At 38.4% G+C, this 20,593-nt stretch overlaps 1 protein-coding gene across 1 annotated transcript in view; it reads left to right on the top strand.

Annotated features, from left to right (window-relative positions):
• Positions 1-1,465: 1,465 nt before the first annotated feature.
• Positions 1,466-20,593, top strand: part of dpy19l1l (dpy-19-like 1, like (H. sapiens)) — a 28,273-nt gene continuing 9,145 nt past the window's right edge. Inside the window, exons 1-13 of the mRNA XM_079276048.1 lie at positions 1,466-1,944; positions 2,355-2,379; positions 2,472-2,559; positions 4,365-4,502; positions 5,575-5,695; positions 7,991-8,084; positions 8,228-8,285; positions 9,145-9,236; positions 10,058-10,157; positions 11,218-11,295; positions 13,657-13,743; positions 13,922-13,981; positions 14,062-14,142. Coding sequence (XP_079132174.1) covers positions 1,731-1,944; positions 2,355-2,379; positions 2,472-2,559; positions 4,365-4,502; positions 5,575-5,695; positions 7,991-8,084; positions 8,228-8,285; positions 9,145-9,236; positions 10,058-10,157; positions 11,218-11,295; positions 13,657-13,743; positions 13,922-13,981; positions 14,062-14,142 — 1,236 coding nt within the window. The 5' untranslated portion in view covers positions 1,466-1,730. The remainder of the gene's footprint in view (positions 1,945-2,354; positions 2,380-2,471; positions 2,560-4,364; positions 4,503-5,574; positions 5,696-7,990; positions 8,085-8,227; positions 8,286-9,144; positions 9,237-10,057; positions 10,158-11,217; positions 11,296-13,656; positions 13,744-13,921; positions 13,982-14,061; positions 14,143-20,593) is intronic.

Genomic DNA, 20,593 nt, shown 5'->3' with positions numbered 1-20,593 from the left:
TGAAGAAGTTCACAATAAAAACCAATAATCAAAAATCACTTCTTTTGTAAACCCCGACAGTGATTCCATTGACAGATTTCTTTATGTCACTACTTGCTGCATGATAAAACTGTCTGTCATCAACACTGAAATACAATTCAATCATCAACGCAGCCTATCGTTCTGTTCTTTTCAACCCGTATTGGTCGAAATCAAAACCTTTTTTCTTGCATTTGAAGTTTCATCGACCACAACTGTGTGATACATTCAGCATGTACAGGACATACAATGTATCATCTTTGGTGGAGGCAATCAAACATAAATGTACCATTATATACTTTTAACACTATTTTAATGAGTTTTAAGAACTTTGGGCTGCAGACTTGAATCTGCAACAAGACATCCCTCCTAAAGGGAACAGCGATGCTGTGCCGTGGACTGAAGAATTGCAAACACATGATTTTCACCCAGGAGACCGCTGTTCCTGTCCCGTGTGAAAACAAAGGCAAACGTTCACTTTAAGCTTTTGTTGGACCGTTGTTTTTGTACCGTTGTTTTTCATCAAAAGCCATGGCGCTAAAGACTACGATTGTGGAACCGTCTGTTGTGAACAATCTTCAATACAAGACAAAAAAACATTGGTGCTGATGGCAAATACTTTATTTTTTAAAATACAGACAAAATAGACAAATATTATAAAATACATCTGCAACACACAAACGCATGCGACAGGAAAACAAATATTTATGCGTTTCAGGAAGTGTGACGACAGCCCCACTTCACAAAACACGGGCACTTACAAGATCACTTCCACACCGTGAAACCAGTCGTTCTACGAGTAGTACATGAAGAAACAGCTCGGTTTTTTAAATCTCAAGTACCCCCTGGAGTACACGTACCCCCATTTGAGAACCACTGCTCTACACTACCAATACAATTCTGGTGTTCGAATTTATATATATTGAGTCAACAATTACTGGAATAATACAAAGGAGCCTCCATGTTTCGATAGATAGATAGATAGATAGATAGATAGATAGATAGATAGATAGATAGATAGATAGATAGATAGATAGATAGATAGATAGATAGATAGATAGATAGATAGATAGATAGATAGATAGATAGATAGATAGATAGATAGATAGATAGATAGATAGATAGATAGATAGATAGATAGGCAGACACTTTATTAATCCCACAAGGGGACATTTTTTTCACTACAGCAACAATTATGGTACAGGTAAATTAAATAACAGAGTAAACGTATTAAATATAAAAATGCACAATATATACAAGAAGAATAACAGAGTAAAAATATTAGATGTAAAAATGCACAATCATATTTTTTACTCTATTATTCTTATTGAATATATATTGTGCGTTTGATATTTAACAGTTTTACTCTGTTTTACTAAGTTGTCAACCTGTAGGACCTCATTTAAAAAGTATTAATAATATATTTATATATACACACACATCCCAACACAACCCGCAGCTCCAGAAGCTCCCTGTAGTGGCGCTGACCGTCCGGTAGGGGGCGAAGCATCACCAGATTTCCACGAGCGTCTGAAGAGAGAGCAACACCAGTGAAAGCATCACTCAGGTAGTAAAGGGGGCAGATCCGAGGACCAGATACGAAGCGACGGTGGAGCCGCTTAGCTCACACCCCTCTCGGGTCTGTTTTTTGTCTATTCTCCCCTCCTCTCCCCTCTAACGGAGCCTCGCTGCCTGCAACCTCGACTCAAGTCATGGTGGCTAAAAACAGAAAACAGACCGGGAAGAGTCCGGCGACCCAGGCGGACCGCGACAAGAGCCCGCTTGTTTTTGTTTCGCACCCCGGTAAAAGTACCTTTCGGCGGCCTTTCAACAGCTCACATCCGAACGGGCTCTCGGGCATCGGACGCAGGCTCTTCGGGCTAACTCCATCCGCGGTGGCGAAGCTGGGAATCACTCTCCTCCTCGGTGAGTTCGGAGCGTTTTTAAGCCTGCTAGCTCCTCCACGGAACCATCCGAAGCTAACGAATGCTAACGCTGTGCACACCGCTAGCATCCTGCTAAATTTAAGTTATCTTGTTCTTATTGAGCTAACGGTAGCTCACCAGCGCTAGCTATGCCTATCGTTGCTATTCCATGAAAATGGCAGAAAAAGTAGTCCGCGTTTCTTCTCTCTTGCTCATGTGACACATACAAGTCCCACACGTGTTAACAGGTCTTCTGGTAAAAGTTCAAGCTGATGTTTGCGTGATGTCTGGAGAAAATGCACCACCGTAAGGCATGTATATCACTACCCAAGTCGTCACCCCTGTAGTTTTAACTGTTTCGGTGTAAGCAGCATTTTAAATGTTGAAAGCGCATCCTCTCTCGCTCCACAGCTGCTCTGACCGGGTATCTCCACTGGTGAGTTTTGCACCATCAGCATGTTATTACTCATTCATAACGGTTACTTGTGTGTGTGATGCTGGCTCACGTGTTTCTCCCCCTGTGATCAGGCATCATGTCACACAGCTGTTTGAGAACGACAGACACTTCTCTCACTTGTCAAACCTGGAGAAGGAGATGGCTTTCCGGACAGAAATGGTAATCATATTATTATTATTATTATTATGTATTTATTTATGATTAGGGATGCACTAATAACACGTTTTTAAGGTGATGACACTACTTCCTGGTGTGAGCCTGTACAGTTAGAGATGTAATGTAACTGCACGTGTTAAATAGGTTTATGGTTGTGATACTGCAGGGCTGCAACTAACAATTGTTAGATTTGCAATTATTTTTTAGAGTTATTGACAAATTGCTTTGTCTGTAAAATGTAAAATAACCAGAGGTCTTCAAATGTCTTCTTTTGTTTGGCCAACAGTCCGAAAACCCCAAAATAATAAAATTTCCAATCGCACAAACCAAAGAGAAGCGGTACATTCTCACATCGGAGACGCTGGAACCATGAGATGTTCGGCCTTCTTCTTGCCTGATTAATGACTTAAAGGATTCATTGATTGTCAGAATCGTTGCAGAACATATTTTTCAAACCGCTCCATCAATGGTTTCACCTGTAAATACTGAGATCTGCTGCGTATTTAGAAGATCATCTGAGGCAGCGACCGTGGTGTGACGAGTGTGTCGGAGGCTGGGCAGTGTCCACTTGTCTACCCTCCTTTGCATAAATATATATTTCATATCATCTCAGCTTGTGACGAGAGGTACGTTTAATCCAGAGGAACAGAAAGTCACAGCGTAGAGGCTCCTCATTGGTCAACTGACTGAAACGTGAATCTGCAACAATTTGATCATCGATTTTCCTTTTAAGTTCAGGCAATTTGCTCTGCCGTGCATTCTGGGATTGAAGATTTTATGTTTTGGACTTTGGCAATGTGGGGACAGCTGCTCCGGCTTCAGGACATTGTGTTACTAGACTGAAAACAGCTGGATCGGGTATTGGAGTCCATTATTTCAATAAAGAACAGTTCAGTACATTTATAGCGACGTATTTATTTGTTGTTTTTGTTTTACAACGTTATGAAAGAAGTGTTTAAGTTGCCTCACACATAAAAGAATGATCCCAGTCACTTGTCACACAGCGCTAGAATAATGACGTCGACATTTCCAAACGCTGTGTTTTTATTTGACAACCGTCGGTGCAAAGTCGAAGGGCGGCGTACTCTGACCTGAGCAGGCTTGAATTTGTCCGTTTTACAGACTTCAGTTTCAATGAAGGTGGAAGACAAAAGGAAAATTCAACAAATCAGCGAGCCAAATCCCTTGTATGTGTAACGTACTTGGCAATAAACAGTTTCTGAAATTCAGGGCCGATGCGTAATGTGCCCACGCTGACTCCATACCCTCTGCACAGTCTGAGAAGAACCATTGTTCCTCCCACCACATCAGAAACAACGCTGAACTTGCCCTTCAAGAACTCACATTTGTGATTCTAACAATATGCTAAAACGGAATTTTCTCTCTCGTCGTCTTCCGTTTTAAATGCGTGTCATGTAACTGGGGCGTATGTTTGTGCGTCGCCATCGCTGTCGTCGTGTAAAAGTCTCTGCTATTGAAGACGCAGAGCGGGCTTCGTGCCCTTTTGGGAGATGGCGGTGGCGGTGAGGATCTTATCGTTTGCAAACAGGACATTTCTCTTCCCTCACCCCTGCTGCGTGACACCAACACGGGCTGTGAACTGCCGCCGTCTGCTGAGCCGCTGTGACTGGCTCTGTGTTGTGAAGTTATATTTAGTGTCTGTCTGCTGTCTCTTCCTCTCTGTATCGCTCTGCGGCTCCTCTTTTCTTTGTTTTTGTTCCTCCTCGCTTTCTGACATCTTCCTCATTTAGATATTTATTTTAAATGTGTTTGAGTTACTCTGTATATATATCTTCTGTTTGTTCCAGGGTCTGTACTATTCCTACTACAAGACCATTATTGAAGCTCCAGCTTTCCTCGACGGCCTCCACACGGTCATGAACGATCGGCTGACGGAGTACCCGCTGGTTATTAACACGCTGAAGAGATTCAATCTCTATCCAGAGGTAATGCGGATCCTTTGCCGTGCCCGACTGTGCGTGTAGAGATGTTCCTGGTGGAGCAGCGTGTCTTTCCGCTGAGCGTTAACGTTCTTCCTTCACTACAAACCTTGCAGGCTCTTCTCCGTGGATCTCACCCTCGGTGTCTTTGTTCCCATTGGCCTGCTCAACTAAACCTCAGCTCCTTTAGAGTAGTTGCTGTTGTTGACCGGGCTGTATCCAATTCATTTCACACTCATTCAGCTTTGAATCTCTGAATTATCTTCCAGTTATTTCACGTCAGCAGCGCGCCAAAAATCTTTCTCTCTGAAGAAACGTGATCCTCTTTCTGAACCGTCTCTCACATTTGATCTACAAGGCGCCAATTTAGAAGTTTGTTCCGACTTTCGTCAAACGGCGGCAAAAACTTGTTCAGCGAGCTATTAGTAGCACCGAGGCCGGCAACAGCAGGGCAGAGCCGGGATATGTTCACATCGAACTCGGGGAACTGAGGTTTCATTTCTACCGAACCAGAGTTTGTTGGAAGTGGAAAGATGAGGCGAACAAAGACTGTCTTGATGAGTTTTGTGAATTCACTCATCATTGTTGAGAAAATTGTATTTATCAGACTTTAAAATGGTTTAAAAGGTAATAATATTCCACAGTATAAGTTCAAATCTCACGGCACAACAGATCTCTAGAAGTAGTTTAATTACTTTCCAAATAAACATGTATTACCTCTTGTTTTTAAACTGTATTAGCATAAGTTCTTCAGCTTTGCAGGAATAAATAAATCCGTTTCAACATTTCATGGTAACCTAACGTCTGTGTGACGCCTTGTGTTTGGTATCGTTAAATCTTAAGAGGTTTAATGCTCTCTGAGAATATTATGGAATCGGTCTACTTCATAAAACGACACCAGAATATAGTTAAAACGTGTTTCACACACACAAAACCCTGCAGGAGAGATGAACACATACTGGGAAGGTTATGAGCTTCTACAGGACTACAGAGTGTGTCTGTCCCCCCCAGAGATTACAGGACAGAAAGGCCTTTCAAACCGGCTTTGCACTGATTCTCGTCCGTCTCTGCTCCCCAGGTGGTCCTGGCCAGCTGGTACCGGATGTACACGGGTGTGATGGGGTACTTTGGGATTCCCACAAAGATGTGCTGGTCCATCAACAGAGGAGAGGGACTCACTCCCGTGGACAGCTGTGAAGGTACAGACTGTCGCCTCGGAGCTGCAGCCTGGTCTGCAAATATGCTCGTTAGTGTGCACGCACACACACACACACACACACACACACACACACACACATAGAGGCAGCAGATTGAATGATGGCTACATCACACAGGCAGATAGTTTCCCCGTCAGCCTGCAGCTACGCTAACATTAACATAAGAATATGATCTTTTATTTCCTAATCATTAGAATTATGTGTTTTGTGCAAATAGCTGCTATTGATGACTATAGAAAAGTTAAATGATACATTTCTGAATTTTTCATAATAGATTCATCTTTTTTTTTGGTAATTAAAAAGATAATCTGGAGCCTTGTATACCAGCTGCTACAGCAAAACAAAACAACAACAAATGTGATCGGCCAGCTCTAAAGATGCTATTTGTTCCCTATTTCTTTCTGCTGATATGATCCGTAACTCAAAGCCCTGATATGATCTGAACCTTGACTTTATGCGATCCGTTGCGGCCCTCATGTGAGGGCGCCACACGGATGAGACTGAAGGAAGTCACATGACCAGCTAAGAAAAAGCCTATTTCCAAAAGGTTGAACACATTATTTAATAAATGTGTTTTTAATCAGAATAGACAAAGAAAAGCAGCAAAATAGTTGCCGGTTTATTTTCTGTTGATCCACTAAAGTATTACCGGAGCTGAAAGAACAGTGAGATTAACCGAGCAAGGCTCACAGAATGATGTGAGGAAACTCAAGAAGAGGTTTGGCATTAAAGGGTCGCTGGCAACAAACAAACAAAACAATTTGGTAGCTCAACAGGTAGAACACAGCAAGAGCAGCATCAGTGTTGTTCCAGAACCTTTTAACCTCTCGCACACAAACCGCTCTGTGATATTTGTTCCCAGAAGAGTAAATATGCTGACGGTAAACAAGCTGTTGTCAGCTTTCCCTTTGTGGAGCTGCAATCTGTGTGTTTCCTTCAGTCTCATGAGCGGGATTTCACCAGCACATGTTACACACGCTGCCTTGCGTAACATGTGGCCGTCAGAAAGTGAGAGCGTTTCCTGTAACAGTCAGCGGGTGCGTTCATTTTGTGACATTTTACTCCACGTTCATATCGATCTGCTGCTGGAACACGTTCCACTTACAGTCGACGCAGCGGCTCTCGTAACGACAACACTCGCTGTCATTCTGCGTACCCGCGAGTTCAGTGAGGTCGGGTCCACTTCGTCTCAGAGTACTTATTAAGGACGTTTCTGTACCTTAAAGGGAACCGATTAGTATTCAGTGTAATATACTCTCACGTATACTGGTTTGATAAGGTCGACACACTGGCTGGTCACAGGGGAAGTGCTCTGTTAGTTCCCCAGATCTCAAACATACCACACATTCTCATAATAATTTCAGTTCATCTTTTGTGGAATTGAAGTCTGAGCTTTTTGTGATCTTTATAGACTGATGGACTATCGGCAAACAGAAGTTGTTGTCTGTCCTGGCCTGTAAAAACAAACCTCCAACCTCAGAATATGTCAGTGTTTTCTGTGAAGGTATCTTCTGGCATGTTTACCTTTTATTGGAAAGAGAGAGAGAGAGAGAGATCCACAGCCATGTATTGTGTTTAACCACCAGACCACAACTTATTCTGTGTGGCTAAAAATATAAACAGGCCACAGACATCCTGCAGCAGGGGATTGGTAGAGCGCTGTGAATACATCACCTCAGCCCAGAGCTGTGCAGAGACGCTGTTTCATGGGCTGTTTCTGCATCGCCACACCGCTCGGAGGAGACTTTGTTCAAGCCTCTTCCAGACTGTTGCAGAAGGCTGAATAAAGCCACCAGGCACAATTGGAGCCGGTGAATGTTCGATAAATGGCGTAAACGATTCAAAATCAATGTCAAGTAATGTTCCAATGTCAGGTTTATTTTATTCCCGACGCAGATTATAATACTGTAACTCTCAACAGAGACGAGAGAGAAGCGAGTCGGCTCAGGTCGTTTGCTACTTCCATCATCGATTCCAGACGCGGCGGTCGTTATTTCTGCATCGTTCGCTTCTCTCTCTCGTCTCTGTAGAGAGTTGCAGTACCGAACGTGAAGGATGTACGGATCGGGTAGAGTGACTGGTGCTGTTGTTCCTGTGTAGCGTAAACGAGCCGTTAAATGATATTACCTGATATCGGATCGGTGCATTCTAGGCTGCAGCCGAGGCATTTCTGATGCCATTCAATCTTTGGCTCATCAAATAACTAGTTGTTCCACAGTAGCACTGGTTTCGTAACCTTCAGCCCTAAAAAAACATTGTGTGTGTGTCGCACACCAGGGATGGGCGACCCGGCGTACTTCTACGTGGCCTTTGTGTTCCTGCTGAACGGCGCGATGATGAGCCTGTTCTTCATCTACGGTGCCTATCTCAGGTTAGCTCCTCTCTTACCCGTCATCGCTCAGCTGTCGGACCGAGACGGTTTCCGGTTTTGTGGTTTTCTGTCACTTACGGATGTGAAACCAGAGGTGGAGGATGACTTTTCCGTCGTTTGCTCTCTTTCCGTTTCCTGTCTAGCGGCAGTCGACTGGGCGGCGTCGTCACCACGATGTGTTTCTTCTTCAATCACGGAGAGGTGAGTGAACCGGGAGAGCTAAGTGTTTGTTGCTTTGCTCTATACTTCTGTGCAATAAGTCTCTCCGTGTCTGCGCTTGTGAAATGTGTAAAACTCCAAATTAAAAAAAGCGTTTGTAAAAGCAGAGGGACTCATTTCAGCCCTCAAAGGAGCTCAGAGTCTGTTTCAGCTGGAGCTCAAAGCCTCCTCCCTCCTCCCACCTTCTCCTCTCCACTTCAGAACAAATGGAATTTATTTCAGATCAAACACACACACACACACACTAGCAGGGGATGCTCTCCTCTTTCCAGTCTTTTCATTTCCCCAGACTGCAGTGGTAGATTTCAGGAGCATCTGTGATTTTCACCCTCAGTAAGGAACCAAGTGTCGAGATGCTGGGAATGAATATCGTTCACGTTCGTTAACGTAACGTCCCTATCGAGTTGTTTTGGCCCCGAGTCCTTTGATACGGAGTCTAGTCTGACTCTTTTATTTACCTAAATGGCACAGATGGCCAGGGAACTCTCAAGCTACCACTTGAAAATGAGATCAGATAAAACTGAATTAATTCTGCCTGCCAAAGCTGCTCAGCACACATAGTAAAACCACTTAGCAGCAGATATGCTGCGTTGATTTAATGTGCATGTGGCACATTAAAATAACAGCTGTACACCCCTAAGTTTGGCGCACATTATTTTTACGAGATACTCAAACTAAATGACTGAAGATCCTCGTTCAGATCCATTAAGTTTACGAGGTGGAATTATTAATATAGGAATAAAAGTGTGTGTGATGCAAAGTGATTCCATCCACTCTGGTTTTGATCAGCTTGTTAATGTGCATGTTTTTATTGTGTGTGTGTCTTTGTGGACGTTGTCAGAGCACTCGCGTGATGTGGACTCCGCCCCTGAGGGAGAGCTTCGCCTACCCCTTCTTGGTCCTGCAGATGCTCCTTCTCACCTACATCCTACGGTAAACTCGCCGCCAGCAGCTCCGTCTCACAGGCACAGTGGTCCACGGCGTCGGCAGATTCTCCATAAGACACGTGGAAGAGTAGAAGTCATTTTATTTCTTCAAGTTTCATACGTGCAGGATAACCACCGCGACACCCGGCTGTATCTTAGAGACGGTGCTGGAAGTATCAAACATCTGGTAGATATCCGCACACTTGGATCTATGCGGAGAACACTTTATTTCATGGCAGGCGCAGAAACAAACTCATCAACATTCCAATGTATGCAGAACACCTGTGCACACCCTGGTGGTAGATGGAGAGGCTTATACGTGGATGCCACACTTGCACAACAAGTGTCATCATTGCTTTTCTTTTCACGTGAACAGCCTGTTGACGATGTGAAACAACAGAGGTAACGCGTGATCAGACTGCTGTTTCCGGCACACGTTACAGTGATACAGGCTCTGTGTGTTGTAATTACTGGCCTGAGGCGAAGCTCGCTTTTGTTGTCTGCTAAACAGTGGTGAGCTAATGTTCTTGTCTCAGTCTAGTAATCGTCTCATTGCACATCAACTAGCGGACGCCACCTTGTGTTACGCGAGTGCAGTCGGTAAACTGTGACTTCTTCTACCGGCGGCGTTAAAAAACGCAGAATGAGCTCCGGCGTGTCATATCTCTGAGGGCCGGCTCGGTACACAAGCGGGGCTTTGTGGCAGACTGAGTGAAACTGAATGCGTGTGCTTGTGTCGTCTTAATGCATCGTCTCTTATCTCCTCCGCAACCCGCTACTCTCTCACCGCTGTAATTCTTTCTCTCTCTCTCTCTCGCCTCTCCCCAGGACACGGAACCCGAGCAGGACAGCCATGGTCGCCCTCGGTGTCTCCAATTTGTGCTTTATGCTGCCTTGGCAGTTCGCCCAGTTTGTGCTGCTCACTCAGGTAAACGGAGAGCAAGAGAGACATCGGGGGAGAGAGAGTGGGAAGAAAGCAGAAGGGGCAGAGGAGATTAGGGAGAAAATAGAGACTCAGAGAGAGAGAGAGAGAGAGAGAGAGAGAGACTCTGGCAAGAAAGGGGACCGGATTGTAGAAGTTTGCCAGGATGGAAAAGAAACAAAGACTGAAAAAAGACAGAGATTATGAAATTCCTAGAATGCAACCCTTTACATCCTCATTTCATAAACCCTATCGTGACATGCAGTAGGAAAATATGCATGTGAAATCCTGAGCACATTTGAGTGGAACAGTTGAGACTGTGGAAAAGGAGAGATGCTTCCAGCGACGAGCAAGTGAAAGACAGAAGCGGGAGGTGGTAGAGTGTGTGGGCTGGCAGACCGAGGAGCCGGAGTTTGAACTCCAGAACAAACGGGGTCACCGCTGCCAGCGACTGTGCTCGGCAGCGGCTCGGCCCCCTCGGGGCACCGCTCATTCTAACGCCAGACGAGTTGCGCAACAGCTTCTCCTTTGTTTTGCACATGTAAGCTGCAAATTGAGCCTCGCTCACAGCACGCGAAACAAATGCTGTATGTCCGCCCGCTCTGCCCGCTCCAGAGTCTGACAGAAGCCAGAATAAATACACTAAATACAATATTTAGGGTCTTAAACAGTTTTAGAATCAATTAGTGGCATTATTACACCTATTTGGTGATATTAATCTTTAGTATTTTGATATTATTATTCGACTTTAGTGAAACGACTGCATGGGAGTCTGTGGAGGGGAGTCGGATAGTTGTTGGACCCTGGTCGGAGCTGGCTGATGCTACACTATGATTGGCCAGTCTGCATTCGAGGGGCGGGACTTAGTGAAGGATCAATATGAATCTATGCACGGTGTGGTTATAAAATGTGGAATATCAAAACTGAAAACTCTTGTCAGGTGTAGCTGTAGTGTGATCTGTATCGGCTGCACATGCATGCAGTCTGTTCCTGACTCCTGATATGAATTATTTAGTATGTTTTCAGGAGTATATTTTTATGGTTGTCTCTTATTTTTTTTGTCTAGGTGGCTTCTCTGTTTGCTTCTTACATACTGGGTTACCTCGCCGCCGCCAAGATGCAATCCATCCTGGTCACTCATATGGTACAGTAGATGACCAAGCAATCAATCCACCAGTGTTGAGAGTGTTTCTGTTTCCTAACTTAATGTGTTCACTCGTCTCTGGTGCATCATGCAGCACCTCGGTAGCAAATAAGTAAATAATTACACCAAATCACCTGAACTACTGAGACAGAGATGCAACAAAAGGATTTTTTTTTTAATGCAGAAAGGAAAGATGCAAATAACCAAATTGTGCAGGTGAGACAAAAAACCCCACAGAGGAAGGACGTGAAAGGGACAAAATGTTGAGGATTTTCGGTGGTTTTAGCTTTTCCTGTGTGTGAGGATTGTGTGTTGTGGCCAACATAAGTGAAAGTCTTTCCAGCCGCTGTCCCCTGAGCCGTAATGTGCTCTGCCTCGGTTCTCCTTATCTCGCTCAGCTCCTCGGCTGGAGGAATTTTATGAGCCGCGAGGACAACACCAGCCGAGGCAGGGACGGCTTTCTTCAGCAATAACGATGCCACTCTACACGACTGCTCTTTATTCACGCGTCAAATAGGGAGGATATGTTGGCAACTGCACCCTGCCAAGGACAAAAGTGTGTGTGTGTGTGTGTTAGTGTTCGTTATTCAGGCCGTTCGTCGTCCTCCTCCACATTCTTTCTCCCTAATCCGCTCAGCATGCCAGGCTGTTAGCCGGGCCCCGTGTGCTCCACAGATAAGGAGAACGCCCTTTGTGGTAAGATGGTGGAGATTTGTGTCAGAGGAAGGAATATGCCGCTGCATAATTTAGAAAGCTTGGAAACGGTGACTTTGTGTGTTAAAGAAAATGAATACGGACACAAAAGCGTCCACGTGTGTCCTCTACCTGATCTACAGCGTTGTCACACAGAGGCTGAGCGGCGTCTCGTGCAACTGCAACTACCTGATACTAATCTGTCACTTATTAAGATAAGAGATGAAATAAGCGAGACTTTGTCATCCTTCTATAAACACGACAGTACATAGAGGTAGGAACCGTACAAACGTAGAGTGCAATTATAGAACAATATAAACATAAATTGTGTAGATGAATGCAGAATACATCCATGAACAATGAAGTATTTAGGCGACTCAGGCGCCCTAAGTATACCACATGGGCGCAAATGCCCCGAGTGTCGAGTCCCTGCTGCATGGAATGCGTTTCAGTTTCAAGCAGGTTCGCGTCATTCCGATGCAGAGAGACGGTGGCTCTTCAGGAAATAAGGTCCAGACCTGTGCGTGAGAAGTTTGCTGAGGTATTGGTCGGGACATGTCCACACCGTCCACATGCAAACCTACGCCCTCGTTTTGACTTGATCCTACACTCCAAAGTATTCAATTTAAAATGAAAAAACAAACGGGAAGCCAGCAAGTCCACACGTTTCAGAAGCTGGATTTACAAATATTTTATATTTTAGTTTAAAAAAAAATAAACTACGTCATTTCTTTTGACAAAACCATCAATGGAAAACCATCAATGGCCTGCTTGTAGCATCTCAAAAGTCAACATTTGCATGTTTACATAATGAAGCTGTTGTGTGCTAACAAAAAACAAGCAGATTCATAAATAACAGTTGATTGCGTCCCTGATCAATTATTAAAATGCAGGTTAGTTGAGCTCAGCAGTGAGTTGTCGGTGCCCCTTGTTTAGACCGGCTGGGCTCCGTGTGCACAGTGCAGCGAGTGGTGCATTACTTCACTGGGATTAAGCATCAAGAGTTCAGTGAATGGGATTAGATTGTGCTGGTGGCTGTGTATTCAAAGTATCATGCGTCGTTTTAATGGAGTGTTTCCAACAACAGCAAGACTTCTCATTCACACTTAACACGATCTGTTCCAGACCGCCTTCCTGCTGTCGGGAGGCAGAACGTCTCCGTGGCTGTAGAGTGTTTCTGTGAGGCCTCTGGGAACCTAATGTTTGACGTTATTTCTAATTACACCAACTGATCATGCACAAGAGGGATTGATGTGTTTTTAGCCCAAAAATGAGAATTATTTTCTGTCCCGGGAGCAGAAGCACACTGTCCCGGGAATCACAGGGAACAAACTTGTTTTTAAAGTATAAAAAGAAAAGCTGAAGTCAAAATGCATCGGTCATATTTAAAGCAACACCTAATGCAACAAGGAGAAATATGAAGAAACCTATGCCTTCCAAACTTGACCGCTTTAGTGTATTATATTTTGGTATACATATTCTGTCAGGTGAAGGACGCTATTCATGTTAATAATCAACATTAAAATGAACATAAGATATGTTTTGCGTGCAGCTTAAACTTAGCCACAGCTGCGAGGACCAAGGAATCCCGAGTTCAGTGCATTTTACAAATATTTCAGATCAACCTGATGCACGACTCCTCTTCTCTCACCTGTTCTCATGCTTCAGATAACCCTCGCCGTCTGCTTTGTCCTGATGTTCGGCAACTCCATGCTGCTCACGTCCTTCTACGCCTCCTCGCTCGTCTCCATCTGGGTGAGCTGGAGCTTTTAGAGTCCGATGATCTGCACGTGCAACCCGAGAATGTTCTGTGACGTATCGGGTCAGATGATCTAAAATAACAAACGCATTTGTTTGAGTAAGAGGCGTTGCACAGGGAAATGGAAAGACAAAACCATTGTTGAATTCTGTCTCTTGTGATTTCCCTTTTCAGGCGATCATCGCACTGAGGGATCGATTTGCTCAAGGCTTCAGACCTGGCGTCGTCCTCTGGGTATGTAGAAGTGACTCCAGCTTTTATCTCCGGTTCCTGTCCCGGTCGTGAGCGTGCGTCCATCTCGTCCCTCTCTTCAGGTCATGCAGGGTTTGGCTTGGGTCGGCTCCACAGTCCTGCTCAAGTTCATGCTGTCCACTGTCCTCTGTGCCTCCGATGATGTAAGCCACAACGATACTTAAGAGAAATGCATGTCTGCAAAACACTGCTAATATTCAGCCTGAGCCGTCGTTACAGTAGATTATATTCCTGATATCTGTTTAAACGTGTTACTTAACATCAAAGGAGGGACTAACAAGGGTTTCCATGTTCCTAGAAACAGAGGTTTCTTTCGAATGAAGCTTTGAATGAATATCGTCACATTTTATAACATCATCACCCAAAAAATAGAGGAAAAACTAGATTTTTTAAATGTATTGTGCTGTTAGGTTGCTGCTAGATTGCCCAGTTAATACAGGTGGGAGCCTCCTTTTGTAAGTGGTAACTGAAGAGCAACAGATGATGTGGATTGAAGCAGAAGATTTCGTGAGATAAAAACATTTTGGGAATTTGGGGTCTTTTTTTCAATAAATGTGGGCTTTGGAACTTTACAACGCTCTGGAGTTATTGGAAACGTTTGGATCACACAAGTCGGAAATTAATACGGTATACTACGCAACCACCACTGGAGTCTAATTCTACAAGTAGTATAATAATATTAATGTAGCCTGATCTTATAATGCTAATAATATTAATGTAGCCTGATCTTATAATACTAATACTATTAATGTAGCCTGATCTTATAATACTAATAATATGAATGTAGCCTGATCTTATAATACTAATACTATTAATGTAGCCTGATCTTATAATACTAATAATATTAATGTAGCCTGATCTTATAATACTAATACTATTAATGTAGCCTGATCTTATAATACTAATAATATTAATGTAGCCTGATCTTATAATACTAATACTATTAATGTAGCCTGATCTTATAATACTAATAATATGAATGTAGCCTGATCTTATAATACTAATAATATTAATGTAGCCTGATCTTATAATGCTAATACTATTAATGTAGCCTGATCTTATAATACTAATACTATTAATGTAGCCTGATCTTATAATACTAATACTATTAATGTAGCCTGATCTTATAATACTAATACTATTAATGTAGCCTGATCTTATAATACTAATAATATTAATGTAGCCTGATCTTATAATACTAATACTATTAATGTAGCCTGATCTTATAATACTAATAATATGAATGTAGCCTGATCTTATAATACTAATAATATTAATGTAGCCTGATCTTATAATGCTAATACTATTAATGTAGCCTGATCTTATAATACTAATACTATTAATGTAGCCTGATCTTATAATACTAATAATATTAATGTAGCCTGATCTTATAATACTAATAATATTAATGTAGCCTGATCTTATAATGCTAATACTATTAATGTAGCCTGATCTTATAATACTAATAATATTAATGTAGCCTGATCTTATAATGCTAATACTATTAATGTAGCCTGATCTTATAATACTAATAATATTAATGTAGCCTGATCTTATAATGCTAATACTATTAATGTAGCCTGATCTTATAATACTAATACTATTAATGTAGCCTGATCTTATAATACTAATAATATTAATGTAGCCTGATCTTATAATGCTAATACTATTAATGTAGCCTGATCTTATAATACTAATAATATTAATGTAGCCTGATCTTATAATGCTAATACTATTAATGTAGCCTGATCTTATAATACTAATACTATTAATGTAGCCTGATCTTATAATACTAATAATATTAATGTAGCCTGATCTTATAATACTAATAATATTAATGTAGCCTGATCTTATAATGCTAATACTATTAATGTAGCCTGATCTTATAATACTAATACTATTAATGTAGCCTGATCTTATAATACTAATAATATTAATGTAGCCTGATCTTATAATGCTAATACTATTAATGTAGCCTGATCTTATAATACTAATACTATTAATGTAGCCTGATCTTATAATACTAATACTATTAATGTAGCCTGATCTTATAATACTAATAATATTAATGTAGCCTGATCTTATAATACTAATAATATTAATGTAGCCTGATCTTATAATGCTAATACTATTAATGTAGCCTGATCTTATAATACTAATAATATTAATGTAGCCTGATCTTATAATGCTAATACTATTAATGTAGCCTGATCTTATAATACTAATAATATTAATGTAGCCTGATCTTATAATGCTAATACTATTAATGTAGCCTGATCTTATAATACTAATACTATTAATGTAGCCTGATCTTATAATACTAATAATATTAATGTAGCCTGATCTTATAATACTAATAATATGAATGTAGCCTGATCTTATAATACTAATAATATGAATGTAGCCTGATCTTATAATACTAATAATATGAATGTAGCCTGATCTTATAATACTAATAATATGAATGTAGCCTGATCTTATAATACTAATAATATTAATGTAGCCTGATCTTATAATACTAATAATATTAATGTAGCCTGATCTTATAATACTAATAATATTAATGTAGCCTGATCTTATAATACTAATAATATTAATGTAGCCTGATCTTATAATACTAATAATATTAATGTAGCCTGATCTTATAATGCTAATACTATTAATGTAGCCTGATCTTATAATACTAATACTATTAATGTAGCCTGATCTTATAATACTAATAATATTAATGTAGCCTGATCTTATAATACTAATAATATTAATGTAGCCTGATCTTATAATGCTAATACTATTAATGTAGCCTGATCTTATAATGCTAATACTATTAATGTAGCCTGATCTTATAATGCTAATAATATTAATGTAGCCTGATCTTATAATACTAATACTATTAATGTAGCCTGATCTTATAATACTAATAATATGAATGTAGCCTGATCTTATAATACTAATACTATTAATGTAGCCTGATCTTATAATACTAATAATATTAATGTAGCCTGATCTTATAATACTAATACTATTAATGTAGCCTGATCTTATAATACTAATAATATGAATGTAGCCTGATCTTATAATACTAATAATATTAATGTAGCCTGATCTTATAATGCTAATACTATTAATGTAGCCTGATCTTATAATACTAATACTATTAATGTAGCCTGATCTTATAATACTAATAATATTAATGTAGCCTGATCTTATAATACTAATAATATTAATGTAGCCTGATCTTATAATGCTAATACTATTAATGTAGCCTGATCTTATAATACTAATAATATTAATGTAGCCTGATCTTATAATGCTAATACTATTAATGTAGCCTGATCTTATAATACTAATAATATTAATGTAGCCTGATCTTATAATGCTAATACTATTAATGTAGCCTGATCTTATAATACTAATACTATTAATGTAGCCTGATCTTATAATACTAATAATATTAATGTAGCCTGATCTTATAATGCTAATACTATTAATGTAGCCTGATCTTATAATGCTAATAATATTAATGTAGCCTGATCTTATAATGCTAATACTATTAATGTAGCCTGATCTTATAATACTAATACTATTAATGTAGCCTGATCTTATAATACTAATAATATTAATGTATCCTGATCTTATAATACTAATAATATTAATGTAGCCTGATCTTATAATGCTAATACTATTAATGTAGCCTGATCTTATAATACTAATACTATTAATGTAGCCTGATCTTATAATGCTAATACTATTAATGTAGCCTGATCTTATAATACTAATAATATTAATGTAGCCTGATCTTATAATGCTAATACTATTAATGTAGCCTGATCTTATAATACTAATAATATTAATGTAGCCTGATCTTATAATGCTAATACTATTAATGTAGCCTGATCTTATAATACTAATACTATTAATGTAGCCTGATCTTATAATACTAATAATATTAATGTAGCCTGATCTTATAATACTAATAATATGAATGTAGCCTGATCTTATAATACTAATAATATGAATGTAGCCTGATCTTATAATACTAATAATATGAATGTAGCCTGATCTTATAATACTAATAATATTAATGTAGCCTGATCTTATAATACTAATAATATTAATGTAGCCTGATCTTATAATACTAATAATATTAATGTAGCCTGATCTTATAATACTAATAATATTAATGTAGCCTGATCTTATAATACTAATAATATTAATGTAGCCTGATCTTATAATACTAATAATATTAATGTAGCCTGATCTTATAATACTAATAATATTAATGTAGCCTGATCTTATAATACTAATAATATTAATGTAGCCTGATCTTATAATGCTAATACTATTAATGTAGCCTGATCTTATAATACTAATACTATTAATGTAGCCTGATCTTATAATGCTAATACTATTAATGTAGCCTGATCTTATAATACTAATAATATTAATGTAGCCTGATCTTATAATGCTAATACTATTAATGTAGCCTGATCTTATAATACTAATAATATTAATGTAGCCTGATCTTATAATGCTAATACTATTAATGTAGCCTGATCTTATAATACTAATACTATTAATGTAGCCTGATCTTATAATACTAATAATATTAATGTAGCCTGATCTTATAATACTAATAATATGAATGTAGCCTGATCTTATAATACTAATAATATGAATGTAGCCTGATCTTATAATACTAATAATATGAATGTAGCCTGATCTTATAATACTAATAATATGAATGTAGCCTGATCTTATAATACTAATAATATTAATGTAGCCTGATCTTATAATACTAATAATATTAATGTAGCCTGATCTTATAATACTAATAATATGAATGTAGCCTGATCTTATAATACTAATAATATTAATGTAGCCTGATCTTATAATACTAATAATATTAATGTAGCCTGATCTTATAATGCTAATACTATTAATGTAGCCTGATCTTATAATACTAATACTATTAATGTAGCCTGATCTTATAATACTAATAATATTAATGTAGCCTGATCTTATAATACTAATAATATTAATGTAGCCTGATCTTATAATGCTAATACTATTAATGTAGCCTGATCTTATAATGCTAATACTATTAATGTAGCCTGATCTTATAATACTAATAATATTAATGTAGCCTGATCTTATAATGCTAATACTATTAATGTAGCCTGATCTTATAATACTAATAATATTAATGTAGCCTGATCTTATAATGCTAATACTATTAATGTAGCCTGATCTTATAATACTAATACTATTAATGTAGCCTGATCTTATAATACTAATAATATTAATGTAGCCTGATCTTATAATACTAATAATATGAATGTAGCCTGATCTTATAATACTAATAATATGAATGTAGCCTGATCTTATAATACTAATAATATGAATGTAGCCTGATCTTATAATACTAATAATATGAATGTAGCCTGATCTTATAATACTAATAATATGAATGTAGCCTGATCTTATAATACTAATAATATTAATGTAGCCTGATCTTATAATACTAATAATATTAATGTAGCCTGATCTTATAATACTAATAATATTAATGTAGCCTGATCTTATAATACTAATAATATTAATGTAGCCTGATCTTATAATACTAATAATATTAATGTAGCCTGATCTTATAATACTAATAATATTAATGTAGCCTGATCTTATAATACTAATAATATTAATGTAGCCTGATCTTATAATACTAATAATATGAATGTAGCCTGATCTTATAATACTAATAATATGAATGTAGCCTGATCTTATAATACTAATAATATTAATGTAGCCTGATCTTATAATACTAATAATATTAATGTAGCCTGATCTTATAATACTAATAATATTAATGTAGCCTGATCTTATAATACTAATAATATTAATGTAGCCTGATCTTATAATACTAATAATATTAATGTAGCCTGATCTTATAATACTAATAATATTAATGTAGCCTGATCTTATAATACTAATAATATTAATCTAGCCTGATCTTATAATACTAATAATATTAATGTAGCCTGATCTTATAATACTAATAATATTAATGTAGCCTGATCTTATAATACTAATAATATTAATGTAGCCTGATCTTATAATACTAATAATATTAATCTAGCCTGATCTTATAATACTAATAATATTAATGTAGCCTGATCTTATAATACTAATAATATTAATGTAGCCTGATCTTATAATGCTAATAATATTAATGTAGCCTGATCTTTATCTGCGACTGCAGGAAATACCAGGTTATAACGGGATGAATAATAATTAAAATGGTAATTTTGAGTTCAAATGTCACCATTATGAATGAAGCTTTCTACTAAATGTATAATTAATACATGAATAAATACATTTTTAATAGTTTTTAATGTGCAACAATACGCACTACTCCACACACACTGCGTTAGTTATTATGACAGCTGTGTGAAGCTATCGGCCTCAATAAACGTCATATTGTTTATTGACAACTTCAGAAAAGGTCAAACTGAACAATTAACATTTTAAAGTCAGAAATTAGAGGATTTTTTTAATTTTATTTTTTAATATCCAGAATGTAAAGAAAGCACATCTGTC

The sequence above is a fragment of the Melanostigma gelatinosum genome (assembly GCF_949748355.1).
Source record: "Melanostigma gelatinosum genome assembly, chromosome: 9".
Taxonomy (NCBI): domain Eukaryota; kingdom Metazoa; phylum Chordata; class Actinopteri; order Perciformes; family Zoarcidae; genus Melanostigma; species Melanostigma gelatinosum.
Note: the sequence above shows the minus strand (reverse complement) of the source record. Positions and strands in the feature narration are given on the sequence as shown.